Source organism: Adiantum capillus-veneris, chromosome 21 (assembly GCF_014529385.1).
Source record: "Adiantum capillus-veneris isolate H3 chromosome 21, ASM1452938v2, whole genome shotgun sequence".
Classification (NCBI taxonomy): Eukaryota; Viridiplantae; Streptophyta; class Polypodiopsida; order Polypodiales; family Pteridaceae; genus Adiantum; species Adiantum capillus-veneris.
The window spans coordinates 91010881-91033186 of NC_140951.1; the positions used below are offsets into that span (position 1 = coordinate 91010881).

Here is a 22306-nt window from a genome sequence, read left to right on the forward strand (position 1 = left end):
CCACACCAACATATGCTTCTGCGTCTTAGCAATGGCGGGCACCCAAAAGGTGGTGTGTACAGTATCTAAGTAAGATGTGATATGCTTGTAGGGACATGAATGCAGTGCTATACATTATACCTCAGAGCAATTTTGGCAAAAGCAAATACAACGTCAGAGTAAGCTTCATTGTTTGTAAATTGAAAAGCAAGCTAAACAGAATTCATTAGTCAGACACTCATAAAAGACAGAATGACCAGAAAAGGCAGACAGTCCAGCAGTCACAAGAAAAATTTTGCACAACAAAAGGAAGCTGTGAACACCTCTTCAATATTGTATGGAGGAAACCCTTGATCAAAAATCTTTGGCTCAATGAGTTACTGACATCAAATCTCAGAATGTCCACAAATAGAAAAATGATGGGAGGTACTGGGCATCTGAGTAACGTCTTACAAATTGTTTCACGGCACCCAATGTTGATCACATATATATCATCAAAACACTTGTCGTCATCATAGAAAATTACATTTTATAAAAATGCATTGATATACAATGTGCCATGATAACAGAAGCATTGGCCGATCCCACTACCATAAATCTTATCCAGTAGCAAGACCTTGAGAAATACAAAGTTTATTTCAAGTAATCCTGGATATTGTTACACTACCGCAAATCATGTCCGGTGGCAAGACCTTGACAACTACAACATTCACTTACGTATTCCTGAATATTGTTACTCACCTCGTCGAAAAGCTTGAACCACTCTATCTGCTATTTCTTGACCAAACAGTCTTGGCATGTTTGAGCTCAAATCCACTTCCACACCCTTTGTTTTGATCATTCTGTCCCGCCCTAGGAGTAGCTGTGTATCACCACCAGGCATTTTCTTTCCGAGCTTAAGCACACTCTCTAACCAAACCTTAACAACGTTCTTTGCAGCTGAAGAGACAGCACCCTGAACAATTTGATCCAGACTATGTTCCGCTGTGCCCTCAAACTTGTACATAATGCATGTTGGCGAGGTCAAACACCGAATATAAAGAGTAGGAGGTTCATAGCGTTGTGCACCAGGAGTCTTCTGCAGCTCTTGCTTAATTGACTCCAACGTTGCATCTTCATAAAATCGTTTCAAGTACTCTGTGTCAATAACTAAGTCCTTCCTTGGAAGAAGGTCGAGCACAACCACTAGACTGTTTGGCCCTGTTTGAATAAATTCGAATAGAAGGTGAGGAGCATCCGTCTCAAGACTGCTCATTCCTATCAGTGTTGCTATGTTAAGAGCTCCAAAAGGCAGAGTGCAATGCAGCCAAGATCCAAGCACGAAGTCAATCTGAAAAAGACACAAAAATAACTGGACACTTCGTAAAACACCAAATTCAATGTTAAGAGTTTCCAAGGCAGAGTTCAAAGGAGCTAAGATCCAAGCACAAAGTCAATCTGGACAACACACCAAAACGGTGGACGATCATGCAAATCGCCAACAGGCAAAGGGATCAAATTTTGGGGCATTAGATTAGAATCACTTCACTTGTTCGACATGTTGCTTGAAATGAAGCAAGGCCACACAAGAACGCCCATAATAATGTCAAAGGAGGCTGCGGAAGATGCAATGAAGATAAGAATTGGCTCGTGATCCGGTGGACACCTCGACTTCAATCTAGAACACCTGCAATGCCACATAAATGAACAAGGCACCTGTGGAGAAGAGAGATCACTGAGGTAGAAAGAGACAGGACATCTGAGAATGAGAGAAAGAAAGAGAGAAAGAGAGGGAAAGGCTCTCCATGCTGATAACACGCTCCTCATACAGGTGACCAAGGGTGATCGGGCATAGAATTGATATATCCAATGGATAGACCCAAGGTACACACAACTGCAACTGCTACTAACACTGCCAACTGCTCCTGCACACGAGACCAATGACACGTTCTCCATGTGGGTACCACCTCGAACATGCTCTGAGAACATAGATCAGGTGCACCTCCTCCTTGCTAGATCTAGATCTGGATCTGGATCTCAGATGAGAAACCGTACCAACGCATGATCACAATGCCTATGTAAGGCTGCCCTGAGGATGCATTGCACCGTGGAGATGATTTCCAAGCAATGCCTCTGCTGCCCATGAGAAACACTGGGGCTGATCTTCTGAGCAAAAACGCTGGCTGCCCTGCATGGCTCATCTGCTACAAGGCCCCCCTCAGACACCCAAGGGAGGGCGTCCCTCCTGTGGGCTCTACTGGTCTAGCGAGGTATCCCCCATTTTCCCTATATAACTCTCATTGGAGGATGCCCGACCCAGATGCCCAGCCCTCACGACCGAGCATAAATCCCATAAATGGGAAAAAATAGCAGAAGGAGACTACTCGCCACTAGGGCCCTGGGAGGGCACTGGAGTGACGAGTCTAGAGTACAAGGGGAAAAAGTACCCTATGGAAAAAGGAGCCTACATGGCTACGGAACTAAGCCAAATCCCAAGGCTAAAGATGGTTGGAATATCCTGACATGAGACAACTATCTCACACTGGCCAAGCACAACCACAAAACAGGCATCACTCCCTAACACCTATCCCTCGGAGAAACTGGGACTGACTGGACGAATCTAGAGAGATGCATGAACTCTAACACCCCCTCTCAGCTCCTGAAAAGGAAGACGGACCAAGAAGCTAGAGTGAGCGATCTGCAATTGTACACAGAGGGTTTCACGGACGAAGATATCTGGTCTACTTATGATTGCACAAATCTCTACAATGCTAGGACTTGCAACGATGAGGACGACGACGAGACGGGCTGAAATCTAAAAATGCTAAGAATGAAATCTGCAAATCTTCATCTGCTGAATTCTGACTCTATGTCAATGACGATGTCCATGGCGACGATGCGACGACGACGCGCTGGAAACGCAGATGCTGAAATCTGCGTTTTCCATGCTGAAACTGCAAACTATGGATGATCTGACCGTGCGGTGAGGATCTGCTGCGGGAAGGTGAGATTTGCGAGGTTCGGGACTTGCTCTGTTGTGAGTCTGCTGAAAACTGAAAATGCTGGTGTTCTTCCGAGTTCTGTCGCGGTAGAACTGCAAAACGCTAGGGGTTGATCTGCAACTCAAGAACGTTGGTTGAAATCTGTCTTCCTAATGCAAAAACGCTAGGGTTCCTGCTGTGTCTTGCTGTTGCCGGGCTGATCTGCAATCCAAATCGCCAGGACTGTTCTGGGTAAAAAACGCTAGGCCTTGCAATGCAAAAAACGCTAGGTCTTCTGTCTTGGGGGGTCTTGCTGAGAAGTTGCCTGATGAACACAGGGTTCATGTTGCCTCTTCTGCTCATAAGTGCTAGCGCTAGGTTTGCTTATATACTTGGCTACTGAGTTTGCCCTACCTAGTTCCCAACAAAAGTCACTTAAAAATAATAAGTGAAAATTGGCTAAAATAGGAAAAATAGGTCTATGCACTGTAAAAATGCTCCTGATGGGTTTTGATGGAAATCTGATGATCATGCTGTGTGCAACCAGAGATATGTATCTAATCTAAGTGCCTGGACATGCACGGTCTGCGAACAGACTCACAAAAGTGCAAGAATACTTCCTAAGCTAGGCTAACTGAACCCTTGTCTTGAAGTAGCTTGTCCACGTACACATAGGGTTAGATGTGCACGTGACATCCCCTCCTTTTTAAAGTAAAGTACTGGTACCGAACTGTATGGCATCGAGGGAGATCGCCAACAGGGTCTAAAATCCTGGAAAGGACTCTTCGTCGGCCCACTCCGATGTGTGGGCCGTGCGATACTTGAACTTCATAAAGGTCTGCAACACTTGTTTCTTTGGGCCGTGCCGAAAGCGACACAAAGTCTTTTGTGGCTCCTTCAATGCTTCAACTTCGTCCATAGTCATGCATCTACCTTCTTCAAGAATCTCCGAGGCTGAAAATTCTTAAAACCACTTCCAACACAAAAACATCAACATACCCATTCCATGTAAAGTGACTGGGAAAAATTGTAGTCTTCTTCAAAGACTGTGCATGCAATGTAGAGGAACATATAGACAGAGGGCAAACCGTTCATCAAACAAATACAAACCATGGGGTCGAATCTTGACTTTCTGATCTAAATCAATCAACTTTGGCAAAACACAATGGAAATGCCTATGCTTGATGCTCAATCCTTCTTGTGCTCTTTCTGATATTGTGTCATGCCAAGGAAGAGACATGGAATGTGAATTCCTTGAATGCAAACATTTCAACTTTTCATGAGTAATCCGCATACATTCGTGCTCATTCATGAGAGAATCATGCTCATTGTACAATATGTCATGCCTAAGAAAAGGGATCACATAAGGACGGTGACTAAAATACAGGAAAGCATCACGAATGAAACACTCGAACAATGCGTGCTGACTAATCATTCGAACACATAAGACTTCCTGAGAGGGTTCTTTGGACCACGACTCGAGAGCCAAGATCGGTTCTTCGTGATTGATGGTATCTACAATGAGGTTAGCTTCACTAGAAAAAGTATCAACCAAACCATCATTCTTGTGAACAATCACATCATTATCTTGCAAATCATCATGCTTGTGAGAAATCACATCGTGATCATGCAAACCATCATGCTTATCATTATCATCCAAATCATGTGTGCGATGCTTTGGAGAAGACGAGACTGAGAGAGTCTCCTTCTCCTAAATCCTATCAATCTTCGCCTATACATTAGAAATGAGAAATGAAGAATGAACAACTTGCTCTCCACGAATGACAAGGGGAGAGTCACTTTTGGCATTGAAAATGAACGTATTTTCCGCCCAATCAATGAGAGGGTTATGCTCACGAAACCATCGAATGTCCAAAAGCATATCACATCCTGAAAGAGGAGAGACTATAAATTTTCTGCGGAAGGACACTTGTTGAACAGTAAACAAAACATCAAGGCACTCTTGCGTGATGAGAGAGTCCATACCGGGAGAGAAGCCAGACACCTCGGAAGGAGATGTCTTGCGAACCTCCAAGTGGGCTCTTTCGACAAGAGAATCACTAATCAAATCATGGATGCTGCCTAGGTCAAACAATATGACAAAACGCTGACCATTCACATGACCATAACACTTAATAAGAGACTCATCAATGGAAGGATCGTGAGAGACTTGGGTCACACTCGTGTTCTCATTTATGGCATTGACAGAGGAAGTGGGTTCTGTGGGTTCTTTAGATTCATTAGATTCAAGCTTAGGACATGTTCTTTTTATGTGACCCTTGATGTGACAATGCAAACAACGACCTTCCTTAGAATAAGTGCTTTGCTCTTCCGATGTGATGTATCCACCTAAAATTCCGTGTTCTACCTTTTCATATGGAGTGAGCTTAGGTTTAGCAATTGTGTTAGCTTTACCCTTAGGTTCACTTTGAGAGTTCTTTTCTGAGAGACTATTGGAAGATTGGATAGAAGAGTTACCGGTCTTACCAGTCTTACCGTTTTGAGGGTTCTGAGAGGTCTGAGAGGTACTTGTGAAAGTCTTGTTTTCCTTAGGCTTTCCCTTGTTGTGCTTCATCTCCTGTGCGAGAGCAATCGCTACCGCCTTGTTGAGATTGATTGGATCGAGCACCTCGACATCATACTTGATATACTCGTATAATCCAAAAGGAATGCCTCTTTGCGCTCCGCATCCGATTTGCGTAATTGAGTGCCGAGGTGCAAAACACGATTAGAGAAAGACATAACTGGCATACCATTTTTCTTGAGACCGCGCCAATCGTGAGAGGTACTGGGGTGGCATAAACCGCGCCTTGAGCTTGTCTTGGAGGTCGGCCCAATTGAAAGAAAGGGGCACACCTTCGTCGGCTTCCTCTAGGTGCGCGGCCAACTGTGCCTCTTGCCATGCGTGGTACCAATTAATGGCATCACCGGAAAGGTACATAGCTGCCGTCAAAACCTTGCTATTGTCAGTCTTCTTAGTTGTCGCAAAATAAGCATTAAATTGATGCAACCAAGAATGAATAACAGTAACATCCATCTTACCATCATACTTACTGAAAGTGATCTTCTCTGTGACGGGGTTGTTGGAATCCGAATCTCGGCTTGCGCCACTGGATGAACTACCAACATCTTTGGTTGGCTCGGACTGCGAGGCGAGAACATGTGGGACCAACTGGCAACTCTTGCATGCGTCGTTCACTCTGTGCCGCACGCTCTGTCTGTCTTTCTTCGGCCGCCAAGCGCGCTTGATCACGCTCACACTCCAAGACAATGCGATTCGCTTCTTGTTGTGCCAACGCAACGCAATCCACTTCTTGTTGTTGTCCATCATCGACTTGACCAAAGCCTCCATAGGATTTGGTACAAACCTTGGCATAGATGGGGAAGGAGGAGGATCAGAAAAACGTCCTTGGTGGTGAGATTCTTCTTCGCTAGAGTCATGCCCACCATCTCCATGCGAAGTATCCATTCCGCTTCGGGTGATGACCATACACTGCGATCTTTGGTTCTTAAGTTCACGAGAAACTTGGGTTCTTGAGGATCTTGAGATTCTTCGGGGTCTTGAGGTTCTTGGGTCCTTGAGGTTCTTGAGTTCTTGAGCTTCTTCTTTCGCTTGCAATCTATGTTAGAGAAGGATCTTCTCTTCACTTTAGTTCTGCTCTTTTCCACGGGCGCACTTCTTGGCGGCTTTGCGCTCACACCAAGGTTGCATTTTCCCACCTCACATCGATTGGCCGGTCGCTAAGTGCACAGTCCGCTCTCAATGAGTAAAAAGAGGCACAAGGGGAGGCTGGACAAGCCCTTCTTTCTTGGGTTTCCTTTCACTCTTCAAAAACACGATTGGGAATCGACACGCCCAAGTAGACTTAGGTTACGTGCGACCACAACAAGCAAAAAAAAAATATGTGGTTCTTTCCTTGACTGATACAGAACACTGCCAAAGCTCTGATACCACTGTAGGGTGCAGCGGAAGTGAATGTTGAACTTTGCTCAAGATGAGTGCTCCGAACTGTGTTCAAGGTTCCTTTTACTTACGGATGGGAGAGCCTTTCGTTCCTTTAATGAGAGAGTGCAATGGACACAACCAAAGTGGATAAACACTGTGAATGAAGGTGCTGGGACTGAGAGATAGAGAGAGAAGAATACGACACCAAAATGTTGTCAAAACCCTCCTCCGAAGGCCCCACCCTCTATGGCGAGAGCGGTCTACTTATGATTGCACAAATCTCTACAATGCTTGGACTTGCCAACGATGTCGACGACGATGAGAACGACGAAGAGACGGGCTGAAATCTGAAAATGCTAAGGCTGAAATCTGTAAATTTTCATTTGCTGAATTTTGGTTCTATGTCAATGACGATGTCGATGGCAAGATGTGACGACGACGCACTGAAAACGCAGTTGCTGAAATCTGCATTTTCCGGGCTGAAACTGCAAACTGTGGCTGATCTGACCGTGTGGCGAGGATCTGCTGCGGGAAGGTGAGATCTGCGAGGTTCAAGACTTGCTCTGTTGTGAGTCTATGCTGAAAACTGAAAATGTTGGTGTTCTTCTGAGTTCTGTCGCGATAGAATTGCAAAACGCTAGGGACTGATCTGCAACTCAAAAACGCTGGTTGAAATCTGTTTTCCTGATGCACAAACGCTAGGGTTCCTGCTGTGTCTTGATGCTGCCAAGCTGATCTGCAATCCAAATCGCCAGGGCTGATCTGGGTGAAAAACGCTAGGCCTTGCAATGCACAAATGCTAGGTCTTCTGTCTTGGGAAGTCTTGCTGAGAAGTTGCCTGATGAACACAAGGTTCCTGTTGCCTCTTTTGCTCATAAGTGCTAGCGCTAGGTTTGCTTATATACTTGGCTACTGAGTTTGCCCTACCTAGTTCCCAACAAAAGTCACTTAAAAATAATAAGTGAAAATTGGCTAAAATAGGGAAAATAGGTCTACGCACTGTAAAAATGCTCCTGATGGGTTTTGATGGAAATCTGATGATCATGTTGTGTGCAACCAGAGATATGCATCTAATCTAAGTGCTTGGACATGCACGGTCTGCGAACAGACTCACAAAAGTGCCATAACACTTCCTAAGCTAGGCTAACTGAACCCTTGTCTTGAAGGAGCTTGTCCACATACACGTAGGGTTAGATGTGCATGTGACATCCCCTCCTTTTCAAAGTGAGATACTGGTACCGAGTTGTATGGCGTCGAGGGAGATCGCCAACAGGGTCTGAAATCCTCGAAGGGACTCTTCGTCGGCCCACTCCAATGTGTGGGTCGTGCGATACTTGAACTTCATAAAGGTCTGCAACGCTTGCTTCTTTGGGCCGTGCCGAAAGCGACACAAAGTCTTCTGTGGCTCCTTCAATGCTTCAACTTCGTCCATAGTCATGCGTCTACCTTCTTGAAACCACTTCTAACAGAAAAACATAAACATACCCATTCTATGTAAAGTGATTGGAAAATTTCTAGTCTTCTTCAAAGACTGTGCATGCAATGTAGAGGAACATATAGACGGAGTGTCAAACCGTTCATCAAACAGACGCAAACCATGGGGTCGAATCTTGACTTTCTAATCTAAATCAATCAACTGTGGCAAAACACAATGGAAATGCCTATGCTTGATGCTCAATCCTTCTTGTGCTCTTTCTGATACCGTGTCACTCTTTCTGATACTGTGTCATGCCAAGGAAGAGACATAGAATGTGAATTCCTTGAATGCAAACATTTCAACTTTTCATGAGTAATCCGCATACATTCGTGCTCATTGTACAATATCACATGCCTAAGAAAAGGGATCACATAAGGACGGTGACTAAAATACAGGAAAGCATCACGAATGAAACACTCGAACAATGCGTGCTGACTAATCATTCGAACACATAAGACTTCCTGAGAGGGTTCTTTGGACCTCGACTCGAGAGCCAAGATCGGTTCTTCGTGATTGATCGTATCTGCAATCAGGTTAGCTTCACTAGAAAAAGTATCAACCAAACCATCATTCTTGTGAACAATCACCTCATTATTCTGCAAATCATCATGCTTGTGAGAAATCACAACGTGATCATGCAAACCATCATGCTTATCACTATCATGCAAATCATCATACATATCATTATCATCCAAATCATGTGTGCGATGCTTTGGAGAAGACAAGAGTGAGAGAGTCTCCTTCTCCTGAATCCTGTCAATCTTCGCCTGCACATTAGAAATGAGGGATGAAGAATGAACAACTTGCTCTCCACGAATGAGAGAGGGAGAGTCACTTTTGGCATTGAAAATGAACGTATTTTCCGCATAATCAATGAGAAGGTTATGCTCACGAAACCATCGAATGCCCAAAGGCATATCACATCCTGAAAGAGGAGAGACTACAAATTTTATGCGGAAGAATACTTGTTGAACAGTAAACAAAACATCAAGGCACTCTTGCGTGATGAGAGATTCCATACCGAGAGAGAAGCCAGATGTCACAAGACGGGCACCACTTGCCAATAGAAAAGAACAGACTGAACAGACTTTTAGCACTTCAATAACAATTGAACTGAAAGAGAGAGAGAGAGAGAGAGACGACACGCGACACGGAGTGACGAAATTCCACCCCAGAGAGTATTGGGCCTAAACCTTGGCGCCCCTTTCGGTATTTCTTTATATTGCATCAATACAGTACAAGCCGATACTCCAGACTCTGCACCTTCTCCAGGAAGCATGCCAGAGAATGGGCCCTAACCTCATATTTAAAGGCCCTTGGCCTAAAAAACAGTTTACAGTAAAGAGCTTTCAAACTCAAAAGCATCTGGTTCAAAAGCAAAGCCAAAAAGTTGCCTACATAAATCACGGAAATCCGTACAACCTGCCACGTCATCAGCCAACGCAAAACGCGGAAATCCGTACAGCATGCCACGTCATCATGTCAACGCAATTTTCGGAATTCTGCCACGTCATCAGTTTGTGTGTGTGTGCGCAGGTCCAGCTTTATTTTAATCCTTTGTCACTTGGGGCCCCATCGAACGGGGTCCCCAAAAGTTGGTAGGACTTCTTCTTCTGTTACTTGTTCTTCTTAGAGTTTAGGCCCCTCGGCTGACATCTGCAATTTGACTCCATTCTTCAGGGCTTTGACACGTCAGCAGTTTGTTACATCTCCCCTTCTTGAAAGAGAGTAATCGTCCGCGATTACAGCATATCTGCAAAACAACTCAAGTTAGCTAAAAAAAATTGAGGGACATTCCGAGGGACAATCAGTTTGCTCTTTTTATTAAGGAGTTAGCTTCTTCTTTCTGCTCTTTTGATCAAGGAGTTAACTTCTCCTTTCGGTTGTTTTGATCAAGGAGTTAGCTTCTCCTTTCTGCTCTTTTGATCAAGGAGTTAGCTTCTCCTTTCGTCCAGATGAGAACTCTTGATATTCCTGCGTAGTTAAATTAGCCATCACACCCGGACCGTACTGATCTTCCACGGGTGTCTTGATGCACTAAAAAAATTACATACCCAGGCAATCTCATCCAATTAGGAATATTCAGTAATTGGCACATCACAATGCAACACAAATGCTCACATATGCATGTTACAAGACATAGAAACATAAAGTCGCCGATGAACACTCCTCCCGCATAACCTAACAAGGTCCGGGTCGGGAGATATTCAACGACTCCCTCATCACTCCTCCCACATAACCTAAAAAGGTCCGGGCCGGGAGATATAGAGGCCTTATACAACCAAACACCCCCCAGACCGCAGCCTGCGTCGTTTGGAGGTGCTGAGAGTAACCACTACTCAGACTTCTTAATACTCCTCCCGCATAACCATCCAGGTCCGGGCCGGGAGTCACAACAACAATACCCCCCCCGTAAATAACCACAAGGGTCCGGGCCATGAGTAAAAAAAAACAGCACTTTTCAATCATACAATACTCCCCCCGCAAATAACCACTAGGGTCCGGGCCATGAGTATGAACAAGCATTCTCAAACATAATTTCTCACTACTCCACTCGGGAGTAAAATCACCAATCATTGAAAGCAGTATTAAAACCAGAGTCGAACAATTCAAATCGGCACCAAGACAGGTTCAAAACAGATACCATCCATTTCAAACGCGTTCCAAACAAGATCACCAAACAAGTTCTCAAACAGATTTCAAACTTAAAAAGCAATCTCGACATCAGTCGAGTTCGAAAATCGACTGACTTTCCAACCTGAAACCTGTACTAAAAAATTAGGGTTAGGTTCATTCCATAGGGTCGTAGCCGATCACAACATGGTCCATCAACTCTTGGACAAACAGTGTTTCTTTGGCGGCGATGGTAATCCCAAGATAGCAATCGCACTGGACCTCCAAGGTCATCTGAGACATCCACTGAGAGATGTCGAGAAACTTCAAGTTATAATCTGCTAGGGTTTCCATGGCAAGCATTTCAGGATACCCCACTCTACCAGAAGTTGCACTCCGAAGGAAGATGTCAAAAACCATATAACTTCGGGCAAAAAAAATTCTTGAAAGCTTGCCAAGGCCTTGGAAGTGTGCGGCTTGGTAGCTATAGACATCAACATCGCATGGTACTCGGCTGAATGGAGCGTCGGTAGTTAATTGAAGATAATAACCTGGAAGCCCCCTCAATATCCTCAAAAGTACGCTCTAAGGTAACAACTGACTCAATTGCACGTCGACCAGAGCAAACTCACTGAAAGCTCTAGAGCTAAAGCCGAGAACACCCCCAAGATAGGAGGCCCCCTTCCCGCTCAATCCTCAGAAAAGAAAATAAGTACCACCCAAAAGAAATCTGAGACAACCTGGACTAAAACTGCTTCCTCTATGACTAAATAGCATAACTTGAGTCTCAAAGAACTTGAGACTCAAAGAGAATCACACCATCAGTAAACTCGGACTGCTAATAATAAGAAGACCTGCAAGGTCGTCACCCGAGGATGTTTGCCAAAGAAGCCATCGGGGTCCAACAAGGACCTAGCTACTCAAGCAAACTCCCTGAGATCAAACCAAATGTCCAACACTCCTCTGCATCTGCCAAAGATCAAACCTGTAGGTACAATCCAATATAATATGCCAAACTGCACACACACTCGGAAGAGAACATTTACTCCCGCTCTTGTAACTTGCTTCCTTAAAATCTTCACCAAAGTTGTCCTTTCTACGTGTGTTGAAGGAAATATACCCACAACTAAACTGTGCAATCAATATCCAATACACAACAAAACACCAATACTCAAGGGAAGAGTAAAGGAACCGCCTGGGGAAACTGCAACATGCCACGAAGATCGAATGAGTTGTCCCAAGGTTGGAGCTCTCCAAAGGGAAAAACGGGAGAAGCATCCAAATGTTGCGGGAGTAGGAATAAGATGTCCCCACCAACTACCGACACTACGTGCAAACCTGTCGTATAAAGGATCCCAATAAATATGTTGTCAAACATCAAGACTACCGCTTATAAAAGTTTGCAAACATGTCTTATAACTCGTACTGACAAGCTCACAAAGATTGTAAACTTATCCCACAACTGGTACTAACAAGTGCACAAGAGGGCAAAGGAGTGACCAAATTTGTAGGGCCACACTACCATCAGTGAAGAGAGCACAAGAGATAGGAGTAGTCCACACTCCAACAAACCTCCTCGAACTATTGTCATTGTCGGCTACGCATCTAGCAGCATAAGCTCCCTCTCGCTGACTAGTTATGGGCGTGAAAGCGACCAAGTACCTCTGTTCAAAGGCCCAGGTATTGCAAGACTTGCTTCGGTCTTCCCCTCGGAGTTTCCTCCTCCGGGTAACTTGTCGCTCACCACGCTCAGCTGCCCTTGTAACCCAACGGTTTTCCCCTAGGAAATGCCATACCCGCTTGGAAGGGCGTCGGCTCACAGGTGGTGTCCGTTGAGGTTGGTGGTGTCTCCCTTTGCACCTCCCAACCCCTTTTTGGCGAGGTTGACCCCCCGTGGGGGCAAGGCACTTGAGTTTATCTTGTAGCTCATTTGGCTTCGTGTAACAGACTTGGACACTCCAAGTCAAGAATCAACCGCGACAGCACCAAATAACCACTTCAAAACAATTCACAGATCACAATAGATTTGCACTGGCCCGGCGGAGTTCCGTGCCTAGAGATATTGGCCCCAAAGACTACCGCCCCTTTCGGTATTTCTTTTTATATTAATCAATTATCAAAGTACAAAAGAGCGGTTAGGGTTTCACTCTCAGACTCTGCGTCCAGATGCCCTGAGAAGTGAGGCCCTCACCACTAATTTAAAGGTTACAAGGGATGCCCAAAAGCAGAGCCCCAAAAGCTTCCAATTAAAAAACAATTGCTCTCTCTCTCTCACAGAGTCAAAACATGAAAGCAAAAGCATTCTCTCTCTCTTTCTCATTTAAGTAGAGAAAAAGCGAAATTTGCGTCGCTCATCATTTTCCCTTTTTTTTAAAAAATAATTTCAGCCTTCGCGATTTCCGGAAATTAGGGTTTCTGCTGTCCGCCACGTCATCACTTTGTGACATACCCCCCTCTTGAAAGCATTGTAATCGACCACAATTACGCCTGCAAAACCGACAAAAGCCATAAACCGTCTTAGCAGACACTGACTGTTAGTACCTACGTACTAGGAATACACATCTAGCACATGTACAAAATCGACAGTCACATCACAGGACATTCAACATTCATTCGGATCTTAGACCATGATTTATCGGCAATGTAGCTAGCAATCACATCTAGGTCCAATCGGGACCTCAACGATGTCCGATTGACTAACCCCTATTGCAACCATGTCTATTCGAGATCAATCAGACCAAAATGCTGCAGTCATTTCGGCTATCAGTTCCTGCACTCACAAGAAGTCAAGAACAAATCAGTATCATAATCAGGAATTCCATTTCATAAAGTCATCCAGCAAAATACTGTCAGCTCTCAGTATCCCTGAAGCTCAAAGAGACATCAGTGACTTTAGTATCAAAATCGAGGCATCTGTTGACAAAGGAGCGGAGTAACTCCCCTCTTGTGCATCCCACTGCACCAGATCTTCGGCCAAGCTGAGTTTCTGGGTTCCGTTTGGAGTAGACTATGCTAAACCAAAACATCGAGGTAAAGTTTCACAATCCGAGGAGTACCTGCTAGGTCCTCCTCCTCCATCCACTTCGCATCAAATGCAGGAAAGTTCTTGAACTTAACCAAGAACTGCCTTTGGACTTTACCTTTCTTCGTATCATTATGTGCCAAAATCTGTTCAGGAACAAGGATCTCCTCGTTTTCTTCCACTTTGGGTTGCTCATCAGGCTCCCCATCATCAAGCACATCACCCTTAACAGGTTTCAAGAGACTCACATGCAATGCATTGTGAATCCTCCAAGTATCTGGCAGTTTCAATCGGAAGGAGACATCATTTATCTTGTCAGTAATCTGGAAAGGTCCGTAGTATCATATACTAAGCTTTGGAAAAAGCCTCTCCTTTCCCTTTTTCTTTCTTAGGCAAGCCTTCTCAAAAGTAAGAGCACCCAATCATCCTCCTTCAGTTTCCAGTCGCGACGATGGCGATCCGCTGCCTTTTTCTGTCGTTCTTGAGACTCCTACAAAGTCTCGCAAACCTTGGCAAAAGCCGTATCCAAGTCTCGCGAATATTCATCCGCTTCAAATATCTAATCTTTCGTGCTCAGGAAGGATGGAACCTTCGCAGCACTTTCAACAATCTCACATGGCGTCTTCCCCGTCGAAGAGTGTATCGTGTTATTGTAGGCAAATTCCACCAAAGGTAAGTTCTTTTCCCATTGAGTCTTCTGATGCGAGATACAAGACTTCAATAAATCTAAAATCACTGAATTGGCAATCTCAAATTGCCCGTCAGTCTGCAAGTGGAACGATGACGAGAACTGCAACCGCGTGCCAATGTTCTCCCAAATTGCCTTCCAAAACAAACTCATAAATCTGGGGTCTCTGTCGGAGACAATCGTCTCAGGCGTGCCATGTAATCGGAAAATCATCGTGATCATTCTATATTCTCGGGAGATCAAAAAAATGAAATCCATTTCAATATTTTCCCAGGGGCGGGTGGGTATGGGTAAAGGCTATAACAATCCCTGTGCCTTATGCCTGTCAAACTTGACCTTCTGGCATACCAAGCAACTGCGCACAAACTCTTCCACATCCTTCTTCAGTCTCCACCAAAAGAAATCTCTCTCTACCCCTTTCATGGTGGTAGCAATGCCGCGGTGACCCGTAAAAGGTGGACAGTGCCAATCAGTCATAACCTTTTCCCTCAACGGCTGTGTAACGCACAACATAGTCTTTTTCATCAAGTAGCCTTCCCGAAGGGAGTATCCAGCTACTGTCTCCCCATCCCGTATCCGTGTGAAAATATCTGCAAAATCTGTATCTGTGGCACACTGATCGACCATATCCTCGAAGCTCCTATGACGTATCGCGGAAATAGCCAGAACCAACGATTTTCGAGACAAAGCATCTGCCACCACATTCTTCTGTCCCTGCACATGGACAATCTGGAAGTGGAACTGTGACAAGATGTTCACCCACCGCATCTGCTTTTCCGAAAGCTGCTTCTGTGACAAGAAGTAGCGCAAACTCTGATGGTCTGTAAAGACAGTAAAATCCGCTCCGAGTAGGTAATGCCGCCACTGAGTAAGAGCGTGGATAACCGCCAAAAGCTCTTTCCCATAGATCTGTGCTGTCATCTCCGGCCTAGAGAACAAACGGCTCTCGTAAGCTATGAGATGGCCTTCTTGCAACAAGACCGTACCCAGACTACGACCACAAGCATCACAAAATACTTCAAATGACTTCTGCAAGTCCGGCAAAGTCAAATCTGGTCCTGTAGTGAATTTCTCTTTCAATGTCTGAAAGGCAGTCACCTCTGTGGGTCCCCACGAAAAAGGTACTCCTTTCTCCGTCAAGGTATGCAAAGGGGAAGCAACCTCTGCAAACTTTCGTATGAACCGCCTGTAGTACGAACACAGTCCCAAGAAGCTTCTAACTTCATGGACATTCCTCAAATCGGGCCAATCACGGATAGTCTCTATCTTGGCCGGGTTCATTTGCACTCCTGCTGTTGACACAATGTGTCCCAAAAAATGTATCTCTGGTACGAAAACTTCACTTTTCTTAGCATTAATCACTAATGTGTGATCTCGTAATGCCTGAAAGACTTGAAGCAGATGATCTCTGTGTTCTGCCTCATTCTTGGAGAAAACAATGATGTCGTCAAAGAAAGTGTCAACAAATAGCCTGTACTCTCGAAAAATCCTATCCATCATCCGGTTAAATGTCGCAGGAGCATTGGTTAAGCCAAAAGGCATCACCAAAAACTCAAATAACCCAAAAGTCGTCCGAAAAGCTGTCTTGTAGACATCTCCTGGCACTATCCTAATCTGATGATATCGACTCTTCAAGTCAATCCTGCTAAAGCACGAGGATCCTTGTAACCTGTCGAGTATATCATCGATCCTAGGAATCAGAAATCTGTTCTTGATGGTGATTTCGTTGAGAGTGCTATAACCGATGCACATTCTCCAAGATCCGTCTTTCTTCAAAACCAACAACACTGGAGAGCAATATGGTGAAGTACTAGGCTGGACAAGACCCTTTTCCAAGAGGTCTTTCACTGAGTTCATAATCTTTTCATTCTGTACTCGGCTCACACGATAAGGTGGCCGATTCGGTGGCGTGCTTCCAGATATCAGATCAATGGTATGATCTTCAGGCCCTCTCAAAAGCAATCGGCATGAGCATGGAGAAAAAAATATTGGCGTTCTTTTCTTCAGGTCAAAACATATTCAACCTTTATCCATCGTTCAGTTCTCCCAAAAGAATGAGTAAGAAAACTGAAGTTCATCGAGTACAATCTCTAAACCCTTCATTTATCAAAGTCGCTTTCTCGGCCCGGTAGTCAACCACGGCATAGTTCTTGTGGTACCAAGGGATCCCAAGTAGAACGTCACTCGCGTGCCCTGAACACCCCTGTCATTGCAAACAAAGTTTGCCAATGCTCGGTGTAATGGCAACATTCCATCCGGGTGCCAGTCGAACTACCTCCGCCTGTGGCGTCAGTCTGTCGGGCGTAGTTCCAAATCGAGCCGCCAATTCCAAGTGAAAAGAAGTTGGCCTTGGCTCCTTCAAAAGAGCTTTCTGATCCTTCACTTTGCCCCGAAAGCGGCAAAGTTTGTACTTTCATTCATTAGATTCGGTGCAGGTCCCACGCCATGTGGTACCAGTTCTGCTTTTCTATCTGCCTTTTCTGCCACATTCCTCAGCTGCTCTCGAACTCTCAGACCTGTCGTCGTCTTTATCATTCTGTTCTTTCTGTGCCTTATCAGGGCACTTTGCGGAAATATGTCCATGTTCCCCGCATCCAAAGCACTTCCCCTCTCTGATAAAGCGAGCTCTCTCCTTAGGAGTAAGCTTGGGTCGTGCAACCTTTTTTTTTTCTCTGGGTTGCTCTTTTTTATTCTACTTTCATTCCCAGAAGTCTGTTCGGCTCGTTGTGTCATGGCCTCATCTGTGGGGTAGGTCAGACTGCCAGAGTGAATGGCAAACCCCGCTTCGCATGACTCATCAACTCCTAAACAGAAGCTGACTTCTGTTCCAAGCAGTGATTTCGGATCTTTGTAGGTAGACCCAAGGTAAACCGCTCAATCTGTTCTCTGAACGAGATCTTCTTGAATGAAGAGGCGGGTAGAAAAGAGCTCCAGAATCTTTCACAATAAGAATTCACTGTATCGCTCTTGGTCATCCGGAGATGGTTCCAAGCAGCTCGTATATCTCGCTCAAACTCTTGAGTCAACCAAGAAGAAATAAAAAGCCTCTTGAATTTCAGCCATGTAACTGGCACAGTCTTGCTTAATAGAAGCGTGGACCACCAAGTACGAGCATTCCCCTTAAAGTAAGAGGCAGCTCTTCGAATCTTGGAGTGCTCTGAATAGCGTCCTCCCGCGAAAGCGATGTCAAACTGCTGTATAAAAGACAAAGCCTTCGAAGCATCTGAGTATCCTGAAAAGTATCAAACTTGATCGAGTGGCCACCTTCCTTAAACTCTCAGACTTTCTTGCTTTTATCTTCGAGAAAGTCATACTGGTTGGCTTTGTAAAAATTCTTCTTGTTCGCATAAAACTTTCCGTCATCGGAATCTGAGCTGTCTGTAGACGAGTCCTCAGTAGAACTGTCAGTCTCTGGGCGAGATTTAGCCTTCTTTGCCTTTCTCTTGCCCTTTCCAAAGCGTTGCTTCTTGCTTCGCTTTTTTACCTTTTCTGTCTTCTTCGCTCGAATCCGAGAAGCTAGAAGAACTGTCAGAAGAAGAAGAAGAAGAACTAGGTAGGTCTTCAAACTTGACGCGCTTCTTCAATTTCTTTGCCTTGTCAAATGTCGACCGACGACCCAAATATCCCGGGAAGTCAGTGCCTTTCTTCTGCTTTTTGCCGTGCTTTTTGTCTTTCTTTTGCACGTCGAAAAGCTGAACAATCCGTGCATCAACCACGTTCTCCAGTTCCTTCTCCGTATATTTCTTGGAGGCAGAAGGTTTCTTGAGAGCGGGTTTCGGGAGTGGTGTTGTGGTTCTCTGTCACTCCATCTGTACCTCTTTCAAAGAGGTCTGGTTCATATATTTTGCCATCTTCGGGTCCTTGGCAAAATTGAGCATCATCTTTGTTGCATCGCCAATCAATTGACGACGCTCCATCTCTCTTTGCTCCGCTTGAGTAGGCCGAGGCGGGCCATACTCTCTGTCTGAATCTTCGTTGTGATCCCAGCCCGCATCTCCAGATGCCGAAGGAGTCGACTGATCATTGCCTGAAGCCATAGGTGCCGCAGAAAAAAATTCGGGGATCGGATTTCCGTAGAAGAGAAATCGGCCGTGCTCTGATACCACTGTAACAGACTTGGACACTCCAAGTCAAGAATCAACCGCGACAGCACCAAATAACCACTTCAAAACAATTCACAGATCACAATAGATTTGCACTGGCAGTAACAAACTGCTGACGTGTCAGAGCCTAAAGAATGGAAACCCTAATTTCTGCCAAAAATCCTAACTGTTGAAACCCTAATTCTGGAAACCCTAACCCTAAAACCTGCAAACCTTAATTCTAGAAACCCTAAGAAGAACAAGCAACAAAAGAAGTCCTACCAACTCATGGGGACCCCGTCCGATGGGGCCCCAAGTGACATAAAGGCATTAAAAATAAAGCAGAACACACTCAAAAGACTTTGCACATCAAAATATGATGATGTGGCACCTGTACGGACGTCCCGAAATTCGCGGCGGATTTTTAGGGAAATCCCGAAATTTTAGGAAAGTGATTTTTTGGAGTCAGCTTTTCATATTTGATGCTTTTAGGCTTTGGGCCTTTAAATATGAGCCTTGGGGGCCCTCTCTAGCACTCTTCAGCGCGCAGATTGCAGAGGAGGTGCTCCCCGGCTGTTGTACTTTGCGAATCAGCAGTAATATAAAGAAATACCGAAAGGGGCGCCAAGGTTTGGGGCCAATACTCTCTGGGGTGGAATTTCGCCACTCCGTGTCGCGTGTCGTCTCTCTCTCTCTCTCTCTCTCTCTCTCTCTCTCTCTCTCTCTCTCTCTCTCTCTCTCTCCATTTCAGTTCAGTTGTTATTTGAAGTGCTTAAAGTTGTTCAGTCTGTTCTTTTCTATTGGCACGTGGTGCCCGCCTTGTGACAGTGGTATCAGAACATCAGGCGTGTGCTTTTCTGAAAGCATACCGGTCCTACAAAAGAGCAGACAGAGCTATTGGAATTGAATTATATTTGAGGTATCAGCCACTCCCACCCTTACTTCATCGCGCATCGGGCGCGCTCCCGTCTTCACCGCTCATGTCTTACATGGCATAAGCCATGCAAGAGAAGGATCCAGATTTGTTTCAAGTCACTGTTTTTCTCAGAAGCAGTGCCATGCAGATGTTGATGTCTATAGCTACCAAGCAGCATACTCCAAGTACTTGGCAAGCTTTCAAGAAAATTTTTGCCCGAAGTTATATGGTTTCTGACATCTTCCTTCGGAGTGCAACTTCTGGCAGAGTGGGGTATCCTGAAATGCTTGCCATGGAAACCCTAGCAGATCATAAATTGAAATTTCTCGACATCTCTCAGTAGATGTCTCTTCACGAGCAGATGACCTTGGAGGTTCAGTGTGATTGCTATCTCTTGGGACTACCATCGCCGCCAAAGAAACACTGTCTGTCCAAGAGCTGATGGACCATGTTGTGCTCGGCTACGACCTCATGGAAGGAACCTAACCCTAATTTTTGGTGCAGGTTTCAAGATGGAAAGTCAGTCGATTTTACGAGCTCGATTGATGTCGAGATTGCTTTTTAAGTTTAAGTTCTGTTTGATCTTGTTTGGTGATCCTGTTTGGAATTTTTTTGAAATGGATGATATCTGTTTTGAACCTGTTTTGGTGCCGATTTGAATTGTTTGACTCTGGTTTAATACTGGTTTCAATGATTGGTGATTTTACTCCTGGGTGGAGAAGTGAGAAATACTGTCTTGATATTGTTTGAACCTCGGAACGACGCAAGCCGATGCCTGGGGAGCGTTTCATTGTATGCTTGAACCTCCGAGCGACGCAGATTGCGGTCTGGGGAGCGTTTGGTTGTACAGTCCTCTGAGCTCATGGCCCGGACCTTCTTAGGTTATTTGCGGGGGGAGTGACGAGGTAGTCGTTGATTAGCTTCATACCGCAGACCGTTTGTCTCGGAGGAGTGCTCAGCGGCGCTGTTTGTTGTGTCTTGTAACATGCATATGTGAGCATTTGTGTTGCATTGTGATGTGTCAATTACTGAATATTCCTAATTGGATGAGATTGCCTGGGTATGTAATTTTAGTGCATCAAGACACCCGTGGAAGATCAGTACGGTCTGGGTGTGATGACTAATTTTACTACGCCGGAATATCAAGAGTTCCAATCTGGACGAAAGGAGAAGCTAACTCCTTGATCAAAACAGCCGAAGGAGAAGCTAACTCCTTGATCAAAAGAGCGGAAAGGAGAAGCTAACTCCTTGATCAAAACAGCTGAAAGGAGAAGCTAACTCCTTGATCAAAACAGCCGAAAGGAGAAGCTAACTCCTTAATAAAAAGAGCAAATTGATGTCCCTCGGAATGACCCTCGGAAATTTTTGAGCTAACTTGAGTTGTTTTGCAGATATGCTGTAATCGCGGACGATTACTCTCTTTCAAGAAGGGGAGATGTAACAAACTGCTGACGTGTCAGAGCCTAAAGAATGGAAACCCTAATTTCTGCCAAAAATCCTGACTGTTGAAACCCTAATTCTAGAAACCCTAACCCTAAAACCTGCAAACCCTAATTCTAGAAACCCTAAGAAGAACAAGCAACAAAAGAAGTCCTACCAACTCATGGGGACCCCGTCCGATGGGGCCCCAAGTGACATAAAGGCATTAAAAATAAAGCAGAACACACTCAAAAGACTTTGCACATCAAAATATGATGATGTGGCACCTGTACGGACTTCCCGAAATTCGCGGCGGATTTTTAGGGAAATCCCGAAATTTTAGGAAAGTGATTTTTTTGGAGTCAGCTTTTCATATTTGATGCTTTTAGGCTTTGGGCCTTTAAATATGAGCCTTGGGGGCCCTCTCTGGCACTCTTCAGCGCGCAGATTGCAGAGGAGGTGCTCCTCGGCTGTTGTACTTTGCGAATCAGCAGTAATATAAAGAAATACCGAAAGGGGCGCCAAGGTTTGGGGCCAATACTCTCTGGGGTGGAATTTCGCCACTCCGTGTCGCGTGTCGTCTCTCTCTCTCTCTCTCTCTCCATTTCAGTTCAGTTGTTATTTGAAGTGCTTAAAGTTGTTCAGTCTGTTCTTTTCTATTGGCACGTGGTGCCCGCCTTGTGACACTGGCCCGGCGGAGTTCCTTGCCTAGAGATATTGGCCCCAAAGACTGGCGCCCCTTTCGGTATTTCTTTTTATATTAATCAATCATCAAAGTACAAAAGAGCGGTTAGGGTTTCACTCTCAGACTCTGCGTCCAGATGCCCTGAGAAGTGAGGCCCTCACCACTAATTTAAAGGTTACAAGGGATGCCCAAAAGCAGAGCCCCAAAAGCTTCAAATCAAAAGCAATTGCTCTCTCTCTCTCACAGAGAGTCAAAACATGAAAGCAAAAGCATTCTCTCTCTCTTTCTCATTTAAGTAGAGAAAAAGCGAAATTTGAGTCGCTCATCATTTTCCTTTTTTTTTTTTTAATTTCAGCCTCCGCGATTTCCGGAAATTAGGGTTTCTGGCAAAAATTAGGGTTTCTGCTGTCCGCCACGTCATCACTTTGTGACACTTCGCTTGGGGAGAATGACGTCATTTCCCTCGTAAGAAAACAGATTATAAAATAGAAGCATAGGAAGAAAGGCATTATCCCTCCA

The 22306-nt window shown here is 44.9% G+C and overlaps 1 protein-coding gene across 1 annotated transcript in view; it reads right to left on the minus strand.

Annotated features, from left to right (window-relative positions):
* Positions 1 to 488: 488 nt before the first annotated feature.
* LOC147431333 (red chlorophyll catabolite reductase-like) overlaps positions 489 to 22306 on the minus strand; it is a 35817-nt gene continuing 13999 nt past the window's right edge. Inside the window, exon 2 of the mRNA XM_086493933.1 lies at positions 489 to 1309. Coding sequence (XP_086350059.1) covers positions 713 to 1309 — 597 coding nt within the window. The 3' untranslated portion in view covers positions 489 to 712. The remainder of the gene's footprint in view (positions 1310 to 22306) is intronic.